General features: G+C 43.4%; 1 protein-coding gene across 1 annotated transcript in view; it reads right to left on the minus strand.

Moving 5' to 3' along the window:
* trappc9 (trafficking protein particle complex subunit 9) overlaps window positions 1-19,867 on the minus strand; it is a 350,071-nt gene that overhangs the window by 293,571 nt on the left and 36,633 nt on the right. The window contains exons 11-12 of the mRNA XM_083770949.1: window positions 5,735-5,861; window positions 2,598-2,743 (exon numbers count right to left, since the gene is read on the minus strand). Of these exons, the coding sequence (XP_083627075.1) occupies window positions 2,598-2,743; window positions 5,735-5,861 (273 nt within the window). The remainder of the gene's footprint in view (window positions 1-2,597; window positions 2,744-5,734; window positions 5,862-19,867) is intronic.

Raw genomic sequence — 19,867 nt, forward strand, 5'->3', positions numbered from 1 at the left:
AGGCAGGCTGCATGAGCAGCCGAGCATCCTTGTTTTTTTATTCTCTTTTGTTAGTTTGGCAGTCGTTCCCTGCCCAGCCTTAGTTGGAACGCACACATTCTTTGCTCATATATTTCATTCATTGTTAAATAAACTACTTTTTTGCTGCTTTAACTCTGTCTGGTCTGCCCTCTTTGTTATGGCCCCTGAGCCAGCCATAACACCTATAATATATAGGTATAAGCCCACGTAGTATGTGGCCATATACTGATGTGATGACATTATAATGGGCATGAACTGACAGATACAGAGATCTGCATATATTCTGGGCAAAAAGATAAGGACACAGACAGACAACGTGTACTCTGACAAAGCCCCTGATGCATTGGTTGGATCGGTAGTGCGCCATAGGTGTGAGGGTCACATATCGACCCGGACTGAACCTTGATTATGTCATCATGTTCTTAAATAAAAAAAACATTTTGATTAAAAATCAGTCAAAACATCCGTAATTGGTGGTCTAGGTCTAGGACTATGTAAAAAATCAGGATCGGCATCGATCAGCTAAACCTGTGTTTGTTTGATGATTCTAAGTGTCCAAATGACATACAACACCGGAATGGATGGTGCACGACCGAAACGCACACACACACGGCGTGGCGTTTTCACGCCAATATTAAAGATTTTCAATCATGAGTCCAGTGACTCACTATACCGCGGTGCTGCCTTCATCTGGGAATGACAAATCATGTCCCCTTTCTGATCCAGTTAGTGTGTTTATGTTCAGAACCTAGTAATTAAAAAAATGGGTCCGGGTTAAGACAACCGGCCTCAGCCACAAGGGCACTGTGAAATAAAAACTATGAGTAATGGCAGGATATTAAGAGTTGCCCCCCGTGAACGAGTTAAGCTAATTTATCCCCCCTCCCCCGACCTGTTTGTTTCCCTCTCAGACAACGTGACTGTCAATCTGTTCCTCCACCGACTATGTAATTACAGAAATTAATTGGGTGGGGGAGACATTACCTTAATTCACTATGATGTTCACACAAACAATGGCCAAACAAAGAGTCATTTCATGGCCTGTGCGATAAGCTAAAGACAACAGGAAGAACATGACAATGTTTTCTTTTGGGAGCTGAACTATAGGCTTGGGCGATATGACATCAAATCAATCATTTTAAGTCGTGCAACCATTGTACAACAAAGTATAACACGTAATTATGTAAGTGGTTATCAGACGAATCAATGTAGTCAATTATAAAACAAATTGATCAAAAGTAGGAATTGAAAGAATCCCCAAATAAAGGACAAAATCTATTATGTTTTTGTGTCGATCAGTCGATATATATTAAGAAATAAAAAAGTAACATAGACCCTGCTTCTCTATTACTTGATTAACCTTGAGCAAGATGACGTCAGTTACCGGTTCTAAATATCAATTTGAGACTTAAAAAACACCTGCTAAACACTCAAATAATAATTGAGCTGCTGGCAGGTCAGCTGCAGGTCATCAACCTACTGTAGCAGTTAGTAGTTGTTTTCACTATTCTCTCAGCTACCTCATCAAGATCCTGATAAAGTCATTAACCACTTTTAACTTGGCAAACCTATTCGGGAATGTCATTAGATGCCAAAAGGTTACAGCAAAAACAGTGGATCTACAAGCTCTGAAAAGATTGCAACACGATGCGTTATGAGCTTATAGATGTGTTATTCCTTGTACAACGAAGTATCTTAAGTGGTTAAGTTATGGCAGAGACAGAACATGGCTGCTCCCCGGTATTCCATACATCTGGAGTTGTGAACGAATGCCATAATTCAGGATGATAATTGTTGTATTGCAATATCGGATGTACTTGCCAAAGTGGTTATAAGACCCCTTCCATTTGATCCATTTCACAGCATCGTCTCGGATTATAATACATTTTGAGAAATATCGAAGTATATTTTAGAAATGCAGTAGTCAACAAGATAGTGTAGCAACAGCAACATGTGAAATGTTTGACTTTGCATAATATACAGTTGTCAAGATGTGTCTGACACCTCATCTACACTGTGAACGACGTGAGCAAGCAAGCGAACAATGAACTCTCATTAAGAATACATGTTTTTTTCTCCAACGAGACTGTCCTGACGTACCGCGAGTGTGCACATGGAAGAAAGCGAAATTACATCTCATGTCTCTATGACCAAGTCCTAATGTGCAATTTGTGAAACCACAAATAGTAGATTGTCTATTTTCGCTGACCAACATGCTTCATGGCGACTGAGAACTTTACTCCGTGCGTGCAGCGACGTCGTCCACCCCTCCTATATTTGCTGGAAGCGTCTCTATTTGAGCGAGGTTCCGCGGCCCCAAACACTTTCATCGGTTGAGATCTACAGTACATGCTACTATTGGTTATTTGATTGGCTACGTCGCAACATGTTGGCCGATGATCCATATCAGGACAGGTTTTTTTGCACAATATCTCCGTCGGAACGCTCGCTCCTTGCCTGTGTAGATGAGGTGACACGTGACTCGTGGTTGATCGTGTGTGTGTGTGTGTGTGTGTGTGCGTAATTATGCGCATGGCCATCAGAAGACGCAGACACAAACACAAAAGGAGCCTCACCTATCTTCTTGCAGCGCTCCTCTCCTCGGCTGTGCATGATGATGGGCGAGTAGATGAAAGGGCTGGCGGTGGACACGTTCTGTCCCAGCAGGCCTTTCACCTTGTGGGGGCGCAGGCTGGCGGGCAGATTGAGCAGCTTCACCGATCTGTTTGGGTTGCGGAGAAAAAGCGGGCCATGGGGGAGGGGGGGGGGGGGGGGGGGGGGATAGGGAGAGCACACAGAGTGGAGTGAGTTCGTTTTATCTTCCCCGTATCCAATAACGCCCCGGGAGCAGCAGACGGATTTCTGGCATGGACTCAGCACATCAGAGAGGGGGGCAGAGCATAAATTCTTCAGGTGGAAGCCGGTGGATTCCTGAGACGTCGACACTATTTACTTCGGTGTTGCGGTGCTCATGAGGTGAGACGGGGCAAGTGGAACACTTATTGCCTCGGGAGGGGGGGGGGGGGGCATGCATCTCACCCAGGTAACGATCAGACTCGCCAGAGTGAAGCGGGGTGAGAACTCCCATGGCACTAGTGTGGCACTGTGGCGGCTTTACAGCTCCCTAAGCCCATTCCTCAACACCCCTCCACTCATAATGCTGCACTCCGTTTACCACAAACACACACGCACGCTGGCAGGGGGTTTGAGCTTAGTACGATATTATTCACACAATGCCAACTATGTATTCAAGAATGTGTATGTGTGTGTGTGTGTGTGTGTGTGTGTGTGTGTGCGCGCGCGTGCGTGCGCTTTTAACAACGCTCCATTTTCATGCAGATTTTTTGTTAGAATGGCAGCAGATACCATAGCAATACATAAGGTTAAAATAGCAGCAGATATAGCAGCCAATGTATCTGCTTATAGTATGTATACATATTTACATTCATAAGGTGCAGCGATAGAATAGTAACGGTCACAGAAATGCAACCTTAGATCGTTATGAATTTAGTCTCACTTGCATGTTGGGTGTTTGCATAGCACACTAGTGTTGAAGTGGGACTTAACAAAGGCAAAAATAGACACTGCACATCTGTCGTAACCAGACAGCAGTCAATGGCTGCCATATTATCACTACATAATGTCATATCATTGTCCTAAATGGAGTTAAATGGATCAACAAGGATGATAAAAAAGAGTTATGATTGTCTATATTAGCCGTGATAACAGACTTGATCCAAGGCTAGCTGTCTGTATCAGAAATGACGTTGTACAGGTGAAATAGACTATGACTAAAACTTAATCAAAATTGGCTGTCAAAATCAACACTGCTACACGCTAAAGTATGGCCGCCCCCGAGGGGTAAAATAGAAGCCTTCTACACTACAGGACACCAACCCTGAGATGAATGCCCGCCATTACGAATGAGAAAATCACAGAGCGACTTTCAATTTCTGCCTTGATGGTTCCTGGCCGGGGGGAGACTGGGTCAGGGCGACCTTACAGACGCACATTATATTTCTCAAATGTCACAGAGTGGAGTTCTGTCATGGAACCAAATCCAGTTAAAAAGCTTGCGCAAATTGTTAAAGTGTAGCTGAGGCTCACGGGCCTTTAATGTCGCGTTGCATTATCTTCCATCAGCTTTCTGACAGACCCGGCTCTGGAATTCATTTCAGAACAGTTCCTCAGAGATAACTGGGTTACTGGGTAAGTTAAGTGAAATGTCTTGGGAGCTCTGATGCTGTGCGCTTTTGTTGAAAAAGACACTTTGACAAGAAAGGAAGGACGTTACACAGCCGTTACTGAGCATCCTAGATCACTGGTTCTCAAAGTGGGGTTCAGAGGTCCTTGAGGGGACTCCAGGGGGTCCCAAGCTAAATGATTGGTACTGTAGATGAGAGGTTCCCAACCACCGGAGACATGTGACACTGCGAGAAGGGAATCCCAAGTTTTCCAAACTGCGGTGAAAAGTTGACTCAATCACCAGTCGAATGAAAATACCAAGGATTCGTCAGCGGACGCGTCAGTGACTGTGATTTGTAAACGGCTTCGAGTCTGTGTTACTTCCGTGTTGCGTAGCATAACAGAGACATCACTGTCCAATCCTTGGTATCTTTACCGTTCGTGTGTGCTCAGCCTCAGCGAGCCGCAGCAGCAGACCAACAACAGCTGCAGCCTATTTTATCATGCTCGTAACATTCTAATGAATCGAAACACTACACGGTGACGGTACAGGATTATTATTTCATGTCAAAACATTCAAGTATCAGAAGATGATGTTACCCAGGTGAAGTAATGCGTCACTCTGCATGTTTAACTAAAGTTTTCCACATGTCCAATGTCATTTCAGAAAAAGACGTAAGCCATGTTGCCATTGTTGTTATAACGCCATTTAGGTCAATGATAACATTATTTTGTGATATAATAATAATATAGCAGCGGGTAGCCTAATTAGGGCCAGTCAACTGTCTTCCGTGAGAACGTTAGGTTTTGGTACGATGACACACAAAATTAGAATAGGGAGATAAGACGTTTCTGCAACGAACAGCAACGATATCAAGTCTAGGTTATTTTTGAGTGGTGCAACCACTCCATTACACAGCTATGTGGGTCCCTGGGTCGGTCTGGCCGAGCACGAAAATAGCTTGGTTGGTTTTCACCATTTCTCAACCGTTTCGGACGCGGGGCGCTCAACCGTTTCAGACGCGGGGCACTCAACCGTTTCAGACGTGGGGCGCTCAACCGTTTCGGACGTGGGGCACTCAACCGTTTCGGACACGGGGCGGCTTGCCGTAAACGGCCCGGGCCCCCTGGGCGCATTCCTGGGGGTCTGGATGTTCCAGGGACCCCCCAGGGACCCCCACACGGTAACTCTGTCATTTCTCGACGGTTTCGGACGCGGGGTGGCTCGCTGGAACCGGGCCAGCCCCCTGGGCACGTTCCTGGTGGTCTGGATGTTCCGGGGATCCCCACATGGTCACTGTCATTTCAGCCCGGCCCCCTGGCCACATTTCTGGCGTCTGGATGTTGCACCACTCACTTCACACGGGTGTGATTTTTTTTAACTATAATGACATTCGTCGACATAGGAAGGCCAGGGTTAATGTGGGTGATTCAGACAGCGATCTGAGACACCGAGAGGACGATGGCACAGCGGTTGGTTGATCTGAGACACCGAGAGGACGATGGCACAGCGGTGGGCGAGACCTACCGTACGATGGGCAGCTTGGTGAAGGGCACCGCGGGGAGCTTGAGGCCGTCGGGGAGAGTGATGACCTCCATTCCACCCGGACACTTGGACGTGTAGTTCTCCAGACTCTGCGTGACCTCTTTCTTCTCTGTCGACCCAGGAACAGAAGCACAATGAACACCACAGACAGACGGCAAGGAAAGGAGAGCCCGTTGTGAGCACATTATCAATTTGAACTGTATTATTTATATTATTCATATTCATTATTCATGGACAAAGCAAAATTTTAAGTCTCATGACTGAAATCGGGTATTTTTAGTGTGCGACATAGTGAGCGATTAATTATACGAATTGATTTATACGGTATATAGTGTGTGTGTGTGTGCGCGCGCGCGCACACACAGTAGGCCTATATACTGCATGAAAAACCTGCTTCTCGATTCATCAAATAACCTAGACAAGCAAGACAACGTCGATATATTTTCAAGGAATTGCCCAGCCCTATAATCCATAACTGCAGCTACAGTATGAATTGCCAAGCCCTATAATCCATAACTGCAGCTACAGTATGAATTGCCCAGCCCTATAATCCATAACTGCAGCTACAGTATGAATTGCCCAGCCCTATAATCCATAACTGCAGCTACAGTATGAATTGCCCAGCCCTATAATCCATAACTGCAGCTACAGTATGAGAGAGAACCTACCATCCAAAAATGGAATGGTGTTTCTAGGGGACAGTTCCTTAAATAACCATCCCCCCACTAGCCATTATTTCCTGAGTGCTTCTGGTTTCTGGGCCCCAGTGTGCGGTGTAAATTTACCGGATGCTAATTTATCTCCCACTTGTAGATCACCCAGATGTCTCTGTCTCAGCCACAACGGCCCCAGCCTTCAGGTACGACTGGAAGTTATATTGCGTGATCAATAAATATGTTTACATTCCGTGCTGTATCATCACCGCACGCACGCACACACACGCACACGCACACGCACACACCAACATCATTGTTATTTGGTTCTGATTCAAGTAAATGACAAGACTAATGATTAGTATGATTGGTTTGATTTCCCCATGGCAATGTGGCAACCATGTGTTAATATACAGTGGCTGGGGGGGGGGGGGGGGGGGGGGGGGGTAGAAGACCCTCCGCTGCGCGTCGGGTCTGCCTACGCCCCCCAGCCATTGTAAAATACCCGATAACATGAGACCTCTCGTGGCTTATTGCTTAAATCTCCTTTGTCTCCCTCCCTCCTTTAGAACCACATTCATGAACAGACAAAGATTATTGTGTCTTGCCAATCTACCATACTTTGCTCTTTAATTGTGCTGTGCTACATTCAACAATAAAGACTGTGCCCACGAGCCTGCGGCGAATAATACTGCCCTACCATACCACCTAATACAGTCCTTACCCTCTCCAACACAGGATATACATTCTTTAGACTTAATCCAGTGATTAAAAAACTTTCAGATAGAGATAAGAAGCCGTATCAATTTAGGGGCCCCTGACAAGAAAATGTTTGAGAACCACCGAGTTCATGTGTACATAAATGTGAATGTTTTGCAGTACATAACCACTGTGGCATCTTCCTCCTTCCAGCATGTTTACTGTGCCTTCTTCCCACTCTCCAGTCAAGTTACAGACAGCTCTTAATATGTTCTGAAGTGCTCTAGTCTAGCATTGATTTCTTCACACTGTCTGCAGCACATAATATATTATCATCAGTAAACGCAGAGCCTCCGGTATTTTGACAGTGCTCAGCCATTTCAACAGTTACCCATCTGTCAGGATTGATGTAAAATGATCCCCAAAGTGCCAAGCGTCAATTCAGTTCACTTTGCAAAGCTGTATTGCAAATCTAAGCCCCGTGACGAGATATCACTGCTGTTGGGTGGGAAAACCTGCATGTCCAAAACCGTTAATGTTCAGGAAATGGATAAAAACAACCTGCGTTCCAATGGATCCAACATAGTTAAAGTCACAAGCTCTTTTCAGTTGTATATTTATGAACCCCACAAGCACACTTTGCTTTTGTTTTCCAAAAAACAGCTTAAGAGTTGTGAGTTTATACTGTACTGTAGTGTAGATCGGCCATTTTAGCTATATGTGTGCAACACATAGACATAATACACATGCTGTACATACATAGTATAGTTAGTACTAAGTAAGTAGCATACATTTTGTCCATTAAACTATGAAATAAAACAAAAAACTAAATTTAATATAGATTTACAAAAGGTTCCTCCCTGACAGCAACAAGATGTGGAGAACAAACATTTTCACATACATTTTCAGATGAATAATGTAACTAACGACCATCTTCTATCGTCTCTATGGCGGTGCATACTTAGTTTAGACTAGTCATTGGTTAGACATGGGTTAAGGTTAGGTGTGCTGCCCCGTGGGAGGTTAGGTTTAGGGTGAGGGTTTGAGATAGGTTGTAAGACTAATGACCAATGACTAGTCTAAACCAAAAACTGTCTAAACTAAGTACTGCACCCGTCTCTATGGGGTGGAAACCTCATTATGTCCAAAACTGGATTCAAATTTGAAAATAGAAGGAAAAAATAACAGATAATGTGACGCTGTTATGATCAAGTAGGGCATTAATTGATGGAAAAACACAAAGAATTAAAATATAGAGATAAGGTTTCTGCCTGACAGCAACTATATGAAATCTAATGTTTGTATCTCTGGATGCACAAAGAACTCATGACTCCAAATGTGGGCACGGTCCCAGCTCGATCAGAGCCCCATTGACTTCAATTACTAACTAGAAAAAGTGCCCTTCTGGGCACAGGTCTCCACCAGGAGGATAGGAGTGTCTGTGATGTTAGCAAAATGTTTCTAAAAGTAATATAATCATGTTTTGTTTGTGTGTGTGTGTGTGTGTGTGTGTGTGTGTGTGTGTGTGTGTGTGTGTGTGTGTGTGTGTGTGTGTGTGTGTGTGTGTGTGTGTGTGTGTGTGTGTGTGTGTGTGTGTGTGTGTGTGTTTGTGTGTGTGTGTGTGTGTGTGTGTGTGTGTGTGTGTCAGGCTTGGCCTGTTGTAGCGCTACCATGAGGCTGATTTGAAAACTGTCAAGTGGCATTTCTTCCTCAGCCTAGTGGGAATATGCATGCACAGTTTCACCGCAATCGGACGCTGCGTTGAGTAGTTGTGGCAAATTTGTACAAAACGGGTACAAAGCAGTGTTAAAGGGATTGTGACATTTAAAACACATTTTTGTAGATTTTTTGGCTTTTTTGGCTTTTCTTGACATCAATTTCACCAAAAAAAACGAAGTTTGAACATTCAGTGTATTCTCTGCTGTCTGGACTTTTGTGAATAATTATGCAAAAATGTCTCATCTGGTTGGACGGCAGAGATATACGTAGACTGCGACTTTGTTTCTTTGTAATACTTATAATGGCTTCTAGAGAAAAATCAATCTGCTCTGTTGTTGGCTGTGTCAATCAACACAAGTCCTTACACTGGATACCAACTGGCCTAGATGACTCTTTTATTTTTGACGGTGACGTTCCTACCACGTTGTCAAAGAAGCGCAACTTGGGTTGACAGGAAAGGGGGAATTACCGACATCTACAGGCTAAAATAATGTGTTTTTCCATGGCTTCTCAGGATGCAGTTTACACATACACAAAAACCCCTGGCAAGAAATACTGGAGTGGAGTTGAGTGTTCAAACTTTTTAGACACGTTTGAAGGACCATGGCCAAGACTTTTAATGTTGTTAAAATTATGTTATAAATAATGTCATAATACCTTTAAGATATGCTCTTAATTGTAACCTATATATATATATATAGAGGCAAACTTATTATTATTTTGGTGCTTGTTAATGAGGAATTGAACACTGATCAGTGCCACCTGCGAGTGGGTGTGGTGTGATTATGGGTGTGTCTAATATTCAATAAAAAGCCTCACTTGCTGTGAGGACAGTGTCCTGTGTGGAGCTGTGAACATGAGCTGTCTGTGTCCGTCTCACCTATTTGATTTCCCTCGTATGGTGCTATTACAGTGATGGTCTACATGCTGGGGCTGTGATATACTTTGTTTATCAGGTTATGGGCCCAGGCCCAGCAGTTTAGTAGGCCATTCACTCGACTGGTACGTGTTTTACACGTCGGGTCATAGCATCATGAAAAGAACAACAGAGGCAAGTAGCCGTTGGTCGCGACTGTTGTTTGACGGGGATGAAGACCATTGGGAATTATGGTTGACGAGGTTCTTGGCCTACCTTTGTTTGAAAGGGCTGAAAGAGACAATTTCAGCAGAGCCCGAGATAGATGACGCTGACGCCGGAGCAGAAGCAGCTCGGAGGCAAGACGAGACGAAAAACGCGGAAGCGTATGCAGAATTAATTCAGCTCCTGGATGATAAAAGTGTGTCGCTGGTGATGAGAGAAGCACCGGACGACGGGCGGAAAGCGCTGGGAATGCTGACTGACTATTATGCGGGTAAAGGAAAGCCGAGGGTTATCAGCCTTTACAAACAACTTACCTCGCTGCTCAAGCAAAGTGACGAGAGTGTGACAGACTACGTGATCCGCGCAGAGACCGCCATTACGGCGTTGAGAAACGCCGGAGAGACTTTAAGTGATGCGTTGCTAGTTGCAATGGTTTTGAAGGGGCTCCCCGAGTCGTTTAAGCCATTTGCCATTCATGTCTCTCAAGCAGATGAGCCATTACCATTTGCTGAATTCAAGACGAAATTAAGGAGCTACAAGGACACGGAGACGATGCGCACCCCAGACGCCGAGGACAACGTGATGGCGGCGCAGGCGCAACAGCGACCATCGAGAGGGAGAGGAGCAGCAGGTCCAGGTGAACGGACAGCAGCAGCAGATGTGGTGTGCTACAGGTGCGGCCTGAAGGGGCACATGGCCCGTACGTGCCGACGCAAACTGTGGTGTAAATACTGCAGGAGTACCACCCACCAAGACACGACCTGCAGGAGACAGCGCCGAGACGACGCAAGGCAGGTTTCGGAGGAGGCGACCGGTGACGAGGAGGACGAGTACGCGTTCCATGTGCGAGAAGGGACTGCAGCGGAGTTCCAGCCAAGCCGGGGTGTCGACGCGAGGGGCCTGATGGTCGACTGCGGGGCAACCACGCACATTGTGACAGACCATGACAAGTTCAAGCGATTTGACGAAAACTTCCAGCCTGAGTCGCACTGTGTTGAGCTGGCTGATGGTACAAGATGCAAAGGCGTAGCAGAGCGCCGAGGGGATGCAGTGGTATCTCTGATGGACAGCCGTGGCCGCCATCTCAAGACGACGCTGAAACGGGCGTTGTACATTCCCTCTTACCCACAAGACATTCTCTCAGTGAAATTGGCGACTGCCAGCGGAGCGACGGTTATCTTCAAGGAGGGGAAGAACGTCCTGATACACACAGACGGTACGAAATTCCCCATTCACGTGCACGATAGACTCTACTATTTGCACACTGTAAAAGATGATGTGAAATGTGATGACCAAGTTAAAGGGTGTTTTGATTTGCAAACATGGCACGAAATACTAGGGCATTGTAACTATGATGATATTCAGAGGTTACCACATGTCGTGGAAGGTATGGAAATTAAAGGTAAAGCTAACAAACCTCCACAATGTGAAGTGTGTACTCAGGGCAAGTTTGTTCAAACCAGGAGTAGAGCGCCTGATGTGAGGGCTACCGCACCATTAGAGCTGGTGCACACTGATCTGGCAGGCCCTCTACACCCAGAGTCTAGAGAGGGGTACAAGTATGCACTGTCATTTACTGACGACTTTTCCAGTGCAGTGTTTGTGTATTTTCTCAAGAATAAGAGTGACACAGTGCAAGGCACTGAGAAGTTTCTTGCTGACACAGCCCCTTATGGGAAAATTAAACGTTTAAGATCTGATAATGGTACTGAATACACTTCAAAGGTTTTCAAATCTTTAATGGTTAAGAATTGCATCAAACACGAGACCTCAGCACCGTATTCTCCACATCAAAATGGAACAGCTGAGCGAAATTGGCGCACATTGTTTGATATGGCACGATGCATGTTAATTGAGAGTGGGCTACCAAAAGGTTTGTGGCCTTATGCTGTACAGACAGCGGCTGTTATCAGGAACTGGTGTTTTAATAAACGCACAAAGCAGACCCCAGTACAAGCACTGACAGGGAGACAGCCCAACCTGTCCAGAATGCAAAAGTTTGGATCAGAGTGTTTTGCTTATATTCAGGACAAAAGAAAACTTGATCCAAGGTGTGAGAAATGTGTGTTTATTGGGTATGACAAAACCAGTCCAGCATACATTGTCTATTTTCCTGACAGCAGAAAAGTGCAAAGGAACAGATTAGTAAAGTTTGTTTCTAAAACTGGTGTAGAGCAACAGACTCAGACTAAGAGTGCACCTATTGATGATGATGATGACCTGATGGTGGAATCCAGGGCCAGTGGAACTACTAGGCAAGGCCAAGGTCCACTTGTTGCAGTTCCAGTTAATGGGGCTGAGGGGGGTATCCAACCACAGGCAGTTGAATTTAAGTTACCTGAGCCAAAGAAATATCCATCTAGAATAAGAAGAAAGCCAGGCTACCTACGTGACTATGTTTCTGTTTCTGATTATACATCTGGTGAGGAAAGTGACCAGGTCCAGAGTAACATAGATTACTGTTATAGAGTGACATGTAACATACCTGTAACTTTAAAAGGAGCCTTAAGCTCAGACAAGTCAAAAGAGTGGGTCCATGCGATGGATGAGGAAATGCAATCACTTAAAGAGAATAACACATTTACCTTAACCAATTTACCTCAGGGTAAGAAAGCAGTGGGGGGTAGATGGGTCTATGCAATCAAGCAGAACATTGATGGGTCTGAAAAGTACAAGGCCAGATATGTGGCTAAGGGATACAGTCAAAAGATGGGAGTTGACTATGAGGAGACATTTTCTCCTACAGCAAATTTGACAAGTGTCCGAGTGTTGATGCAGAAAGCAGCACAGGAAAACCTGATTCTGCACCAAATGGATGTCAAAACTGCTTACTTGAATGCACCTATAGACTGTGAAATCTATATGGAACAACCAGAGGGTTATGAGGTCCAATCCAACAACAATGAAAAATTAGTTTGTAGACTAGAAAGATCATTGTATGGGCTAAAACAATCTGGCAGGAATTGGAATAAGGTTTTACATGAATACCTGACCCAAATTCATTTTGTACAAAATCAAGCCGATCATTGTGTGTACACCAGAGAAACTGAAAATGAAAAGGTGTTAATGGTAATATGGGTTGATGACTTGATCATTGCTGCAAGTGATGAAAATGTTCTGAGGGATGTAAAGAACAAGCTTGCATCAAGGTTCAAAATGAAGGATTTGGGCAGACTTAGACATTTTCTAGGCATTGATTTTAACCAGATTGATGACTGTGTAAAAATGTCTCAAGCAAAGTATGTGGAAAAAATTATAGAAAGGTTTGACATGCAAGAGTGCAAACCCAGGTCAACACCTAGTGAACAAAAACTAAACTATACTGATAATACTGACATGATGGCTGATGTCAGATTATACAGAGAGGCAGTCGGTAGCCTCATTTATTTGACCGTTTGTACAAGACCTGATCTAAGTTACATCGTAAGTAAACTGTCACAATACTTTGCAGAGCCAACTGATGAGCAATGGGTAACAGTAAAACATGTTCTGAGGTATCTTAAAGGTACAGTTGACAAAGAATTGTGTTACAGAAAGTGTGAAACACTAGTTATTCAAGCGTACAGTGATTCAGACTGGGCGGCTGATCATGACAGACGAAGTACTACTGGTTATTGTATTGGCCTATCCAAAAATGGCAGTCTGGTTTCTTGGAAAACCAAAAAGCAGCCCACTGTCGCACTGTCCACTTGTGAAGCAGAATATATGGCACTAGCCGCAACAATCCAAGAGTGCCTATATCTGAAATTGCTATTGAAAGATCTTGACAAATATGATTATGGTACATCTATGGTTTATGAGGACAACCAGGGAACAATTGCTTTGGCAAAAAATCCTGTAAGCCGACAAAGATGTAAGCACATAGACACAAAATACCACTTTATTAGATCACATGTGTCTGATGGTAATGTGGTGTTGCATTATTGTCCAACTAATGAAAATGTAGCAGATGTTATGACTAAACCTGCTACAAAATTTAAGTTGATTAAGTTTGCTGACTTTATGTTTGGAAAGTGAAACTGAAAAAAAAAAAGAGAAAAAAAAGAAAAGAAAAGTAAGGTGACAATCTAAGACCATAGTGGGGGTGTTAAGATATGCTCTTAATTGTAACCTATATATATATAGAGGCAAACTTATTATTATTTTGGTGCTTGTTAATGAGGAATTGAACACTGATCAGTGCCACCTGCGAGTGGGTGTGGTGTGATTATGGGTGTGTCTAATATTCAATAAAAAGCCTCACTTGCTGTGAGGACAGTGTCCTGTGTGGAGCTGTGAACATGAGCTGTCTGTGTCCGTCTCACCTATTTGATTTCCCTCGTATGGTGCTATTACAGTGATGGTCTACATGCTGGGGCTGTGATATACTTTGTTTATCAAGCAGGCTACTCCTGAAAAGTTTAGAAGCCAATCGTAGGCAATGAAGGTGGATTATGAGAAATCAAACAAACCCGTCTTGATCACATGACTATGGAGACTGCATGTGTACCGATTTGCGTGAAATTTGGACGGAGTAATATTAGAAAATGTGTTTTACATATGTCGGCCTCCTGGTGGCGTTGTGGCAGATGTGAAAAATTCCAGGCAAAGAATTTTCCTTGGCCTCTAGGGAGTTGGCATACAAAGTTATCCAAAGATTCGTGCAGTTATACTACTTTTATAGCGTCACCATGAGGCTGAGTTGAAAATGTTCACGTAGCATTTCTTCCTCTGCCTAGTGGGAATGTGCGTGCACAATTTCATGGAAATCACACCATGTGTTCATGATTTGCAGCAGTTTGTTTGAAACTGAGCACTTCTGCGAACTTTGGAAGCCAATCTTAGCCAATCAGGATGGAGTCTGAGAAAATCTGAAAGACCAGTTTCGTTGAATGGCTCTAGAGAGACTGTGTACCAATTTGCGTGATGTTTGGACAAAATCTGTAGGTGTACTGTCCAAAAACTTGTTTTGCACAAAGAGGCCTCCTGGTGGCGCTATAATAGGCCGTTTGTGTTTGTGTGTGTGCAAAATTTGGCATAGACCGGGTTAATGGTGCCGGAGATTAGCTGTTCACAGACGGACGGACGGACACACGGACGGACGGACGGAGTGCAAAACAAACTCTGTCCCCATGCCTTCGGCCTGGTGGAGACAATTAAAGTTATAACATTTTAATATTATATAGTATCATTGCTGTGGTGGAAACCTCCAAATTTTTTATTTTCAGAATTCTAATTAGCTGTTTTTTTGCAACTTTTGTGTGACACTGCAGTATTACTGAGTAGGGCAGTCATTAATCCGTCCCTGACAAAATGACTACGTTTCGATATATCAATGTACTGTACTGTACCTGACGAAGATGTGACCGATACATCAAAACATTGTCAATTGTACTTGCACCCTGCTGATTAAAAAGGCTTAAACTGTCTCTTTCCTAACCTCCCACATTGATAAGTATTTGGCCATGGATCTCCATCTAATCTAATCTGAAAAGGTTATGCGCCAGGTACCCCCCAGAATAGAAGATTCTGTTTAAAAAAAACACACACACACAAACACAAATCCGCCTGGACCTCTGGCATAGCGGTTAGGCACCTATAGGCTACAATGCAGCCTGACAGAATGTGTTGCGGGTTCCAGTCCCGATCCCGATGGCCTTTGCTCCGTGTCATTCCCCATCTCTCTCTCCCCATTTCCTGTCAGCCTACTAGGCATAAAAATAACTAGAAACAGTGGTTCACAAAAAAGCAGATCTACAAGCTCAAATCACGTCAATTTGTGCCGCGCTGCGAGCTTGTACATCTGCTATTTTGGGACATTTTCTTCTCTTCTGGGGGTCCCTGTAACAAAACATTTTCACAAATATATATCATTTTGGGGGTCCTTGGCTTCCCTTCCCTATAAGCCTACACGTTCACTCAGGTCCTCAGACAAAGCCCTACTTGTGACCCCCACAGCCCAGCTTATCACAAAAGGTGGCAGGGCATTTGCAATCCGGGCTCCCAAACTTTTAAGACTTGCTAAATCTGTGTCATGTTTTAAATCCCTTCTAAAAACCCACCTTTACGTTAAGGCTTTCTCTTAATTTCCTTTCGCATACCTTTATTCTATTTTTGTATATATATTCTGCTTTCATGTTGTGCCTGCTGTCATTCAATGATATCCTGTTGTAGCTGTGACTACGTTGTTTTTTACCCTGTTATGTAAAGCACTTTGTGACTATGTCTTGAAGTGTGCTATATAAATTAATAAATTATCATTGGCACAAAGACGTTTGAGAACTACCAATTTAGAAGGCATTGAATCGACCTCAGATCTTAAGTAATAGAAAATCTTAGTTTATTAAATCCCAAAAACTCCAGCTTTTTTTTTTCACCCCCCCTTTCCTTCGTCCCCCAAACTGCTCACTAGAGTTTAACTCCTGTGGAGATGCATTTGCACTGTCTCCTCCACTTGGGGAATGTCAGCGGGAGGCTGCTAAGTGAAATGTCACTTAGAATGTCCCTCAACAAGGGTGCAGGGAACTGCCCCACATTCTGGAATACTTTACTACACTTTGGGGATTTTACTGAAGTCAATTTTGAATACCATTACTTACATTATGGTAGTGATACTTTTTAGCAAAAGGCTGATGCACACCTCAGAAGGCTAGTGACAGGTGCGTAGGGCAATAGAGCATACTTAAAAAGGGTATCTTTGAAAAACAATGAAAGGGTCCCACACACTGTCAGACACCAAAATGTTGCTCTTTATTGGGTCGACGTTTCGGTCGATTAGACCTTCAGGAGTGATACTTTGACATGGGTTACTTAACTTACTTCCATGTTTGACTGGATAGATGCCAGTGGTGGTGCAAGAAAGTAGCATCAAAATGTACCAAATGCCAACAACTAATGCATAGTGATGTGACACGTTGTGAGCTTATAGATCGGTTGAAAAAGTATTAGGAATTACATCTTCTCTTAGCATAAACCCTTTCCAGATTGGAGTCTACGGCCAAATACATATTAATTTGGCGGTCCTTGTGAAAAAGTGTGAGAACCACTAATTGAATGTATTTTGTACGTTTCGGTCATGGGGAGGGACCAAATGCTCTGGTGATAATCTCGAGTTGAAAAGGTTTGGGAACCCTTGGAGTCCATATCAATCATTCTCCAACCCCCCAAATGTATGCAAATGTGGCTATAGCGACCCACTCATTAAGCTACATTGAGAGCTGTGTGAATGGGAAATCTTATCTAACAGAGATCTATCACTGCAATAAACTCTGTAATAATTTATAAAAGACTATGTTCATTAGTTGGCTCTCATGTCCCAAGGGTCAAGGGAGTACAGTTATGTTATTCTTACTATTCAGTATTTTCTCATTTCTCCTCCTCAAAACTTTGCCGAACACTTAGTTCTGCATTTTTAACCACTAACCCTGGCTAACCCTAGAACATTCTTCACCACTTGAACTCTAGCATCCCTATTCTGGGGAGAACATTTGCCGAAATTACAGAGCCAAATGTAAAGTAAAAATAAATAAAAATGTTTTGAGAACCACTGCTCTAGTCTAGTTGATACATATTCCAGTGAAATTCCTTCATTTAATTCATGGGGACATCCTAACAAACCAACTCTGCAGAGCTCCCAGTAAACCCTGCCAGAATCCACTAATCACGACAAGAACGTCTATGTCTATAATGGTCGACGGACTAACCGATAAGCTACCAAGGCGTACCCTCACTTCATTTATTACTTTTATTACTTTATTAGTTCTTAATTCTTAGTCAATTAAAGTCCTCCAGTTGTGACAAGAGTGTGTAGCAGACACTCCCTCGCGCAGATTCAATAAAGACTTAGCTTTGGTCTGCAAGAAACGAGTGAAAATGTGTGTAATGAGATGGATAAACTAAAAATGACTTAACCCACTTTGGGCGGGAACCCCTTTTGGTGTTAGCATTATGTTATGCGTTAGCTATTTTTGAAAAATCGAAGAACGACTGACATAGCAACATAGCTTTTTCAGAAAACTGTCAGGATGTAGAAGACATTTTTTTAATCTGATCTCAGGTTAGAATGCCTTAAAGAGGCAGTGGCATGGTCCTATTTCCTCCTAAAAATGATCAGTATCATTACAGTTTGTCAGTGGTCGGCCTTGCATGGTTTCCGTGGGGGAAGCGCTTTGGATAAAAGGCGTTGTATAAATACATTTATCAAATATAGATGGTGTATGAATTCCATTTACACACCCAACTTGGCACCTTAGGTCCACCAACTTCATACAAATGTCATATCTATCTACAGCACTGCTACTTGCACAAGAGACTGAAGGTACTCTGCCTTTTTATTGTATTTATTTAAATACAAACCCGTATATTTGACATTGTTGACATTTTCATTTTGTCTCTCTACCCTTATGCTCCATTTAGTAACTGCAATTTGTGGGAGCTTGTGTGCTACAGAAAATTATTCCACCCACTCCTATACTTGTAAACGTGTGATGTGACAATGCACTTGAAGTTGGAGATGACTTGCAGTCACAACAAAGCATCACTCTGTGTGTCTGTGCCTGTCTGTGTGACGATGGTGGAACACACTTGTCCCAGCTGAGCGCAACCAAACCATCTACAACCGTTACGAATATGGTGCTGACTGCTGACCCTGATCAGCCTAATGACCTTAAAGCTTAATATCTCCCCCAGGCTATAGGGAGTTCCCTTTAGACTAGACCTGAGGATAAGATGTTGGCTTTCCGTGCGGGAGACCCGGGTTCGAATCCCGGGCATCACCTAGATCGGGTTACCCCGTGGGAGGTTGTCAAAATGGAGGTGAATGTAGCAGAGTTGCAGGCAACTCCTTCTTGTGATTATTCAATTAAACAAAAACGTAATCGATAGAATGCTCGCTAAGTAAGTACTGTAATCAGTCATCGCAGACATAAACACAACACGTAATATTTTGAGGTTCAATAGTAATATTATTGTGGTGTGAGCTACATGGTCTTGATGTGTCAGAACTCCAGTCTGTTTTCAGTTGCCCGTTTGTCAGAGAAACTAGCAGCGTACAAAAGTAAGCAAGCAAAAATACACATGTAAGATACATTACTCACACATTTTAGCCACACCGGTGGGGTAACTTTCTAAAAAGGTACCAAAAGTGTGGCACTGTCTCTATAAAAACTAAAATAAGAGCAAGTGCTGTTATCTGTGCGAACACAATGGCAGACAATAACAGCCTTGCCTGCCAAAACAGACATTCTCCGTGCAAAACTAAAGTGAGAAAAGGTTTTGATCTTAAATATTTAAACACATCCAGTCACGTTTGCTTCCTAAAAAAAAAAAAGCTAAAGAAACAAACTTTGAGCCAGAGGTCCACGAATATCCTCAATTGTAGAAAATGCAAACCAAATCACTGTTAAAAGCAGACAAGCTAAAACAGGATTTTTTGGGAGAGAAATGTTCACATGCAAGGTGATGCAAGGTAGCTGGGTAGCGGAGCTGAACAGGTGTGGGTGGTAAATATTTATTAGCAATATTAGAAGCGGCAAAAAAGAGATGCACAATATATACTACATTGCTTGTAAAAGAAAAATACAATATATGTTTCTCAACGACTAGAAAAGCACTGTTTCTTTTGGCAAAAACACAAACGCAAGCAGGGAGACAATATTGATTGGATATCTCACTCCCTCCATTGATTTTTTTCCCCTTACATTGGTTCCACATTCTGCTGTACTGCGTTATCGCTCTATGAAAAGCTTGACTCGAGTCCAACAGTGGTTCAGAATGAGGGGTCCTTAAGGTGGTTACAGGGGGGTCCTTCCTCACAACAACGCGTTGCATGCACCACGCGTTGTTCGCTTGTTAGGTCTGCTATGTTCGGCCCACTACACCGCCGTGCGATGGAGCATAAGTTAGGCTTTAGGCTCTAATGACTTGGAAGATGTGGTTACAAATGCATTTGCATAGTCACCTTGTCATTACACTGAGGCAGAGCAG

This window comes from Protomyctophum parallelum (assembly GCF_964188405.1).
Source record: "Protomyctophum parallelum genome assembly, chromosome: 1".
In the NCBI taxonomy this organism is placed as follows: Eukaryota; Metazoa; Chordata; class Actinopteri; order Myctophiformes; family Myctophidae; genus Protomyctophum; species Protomyctophum parallelum.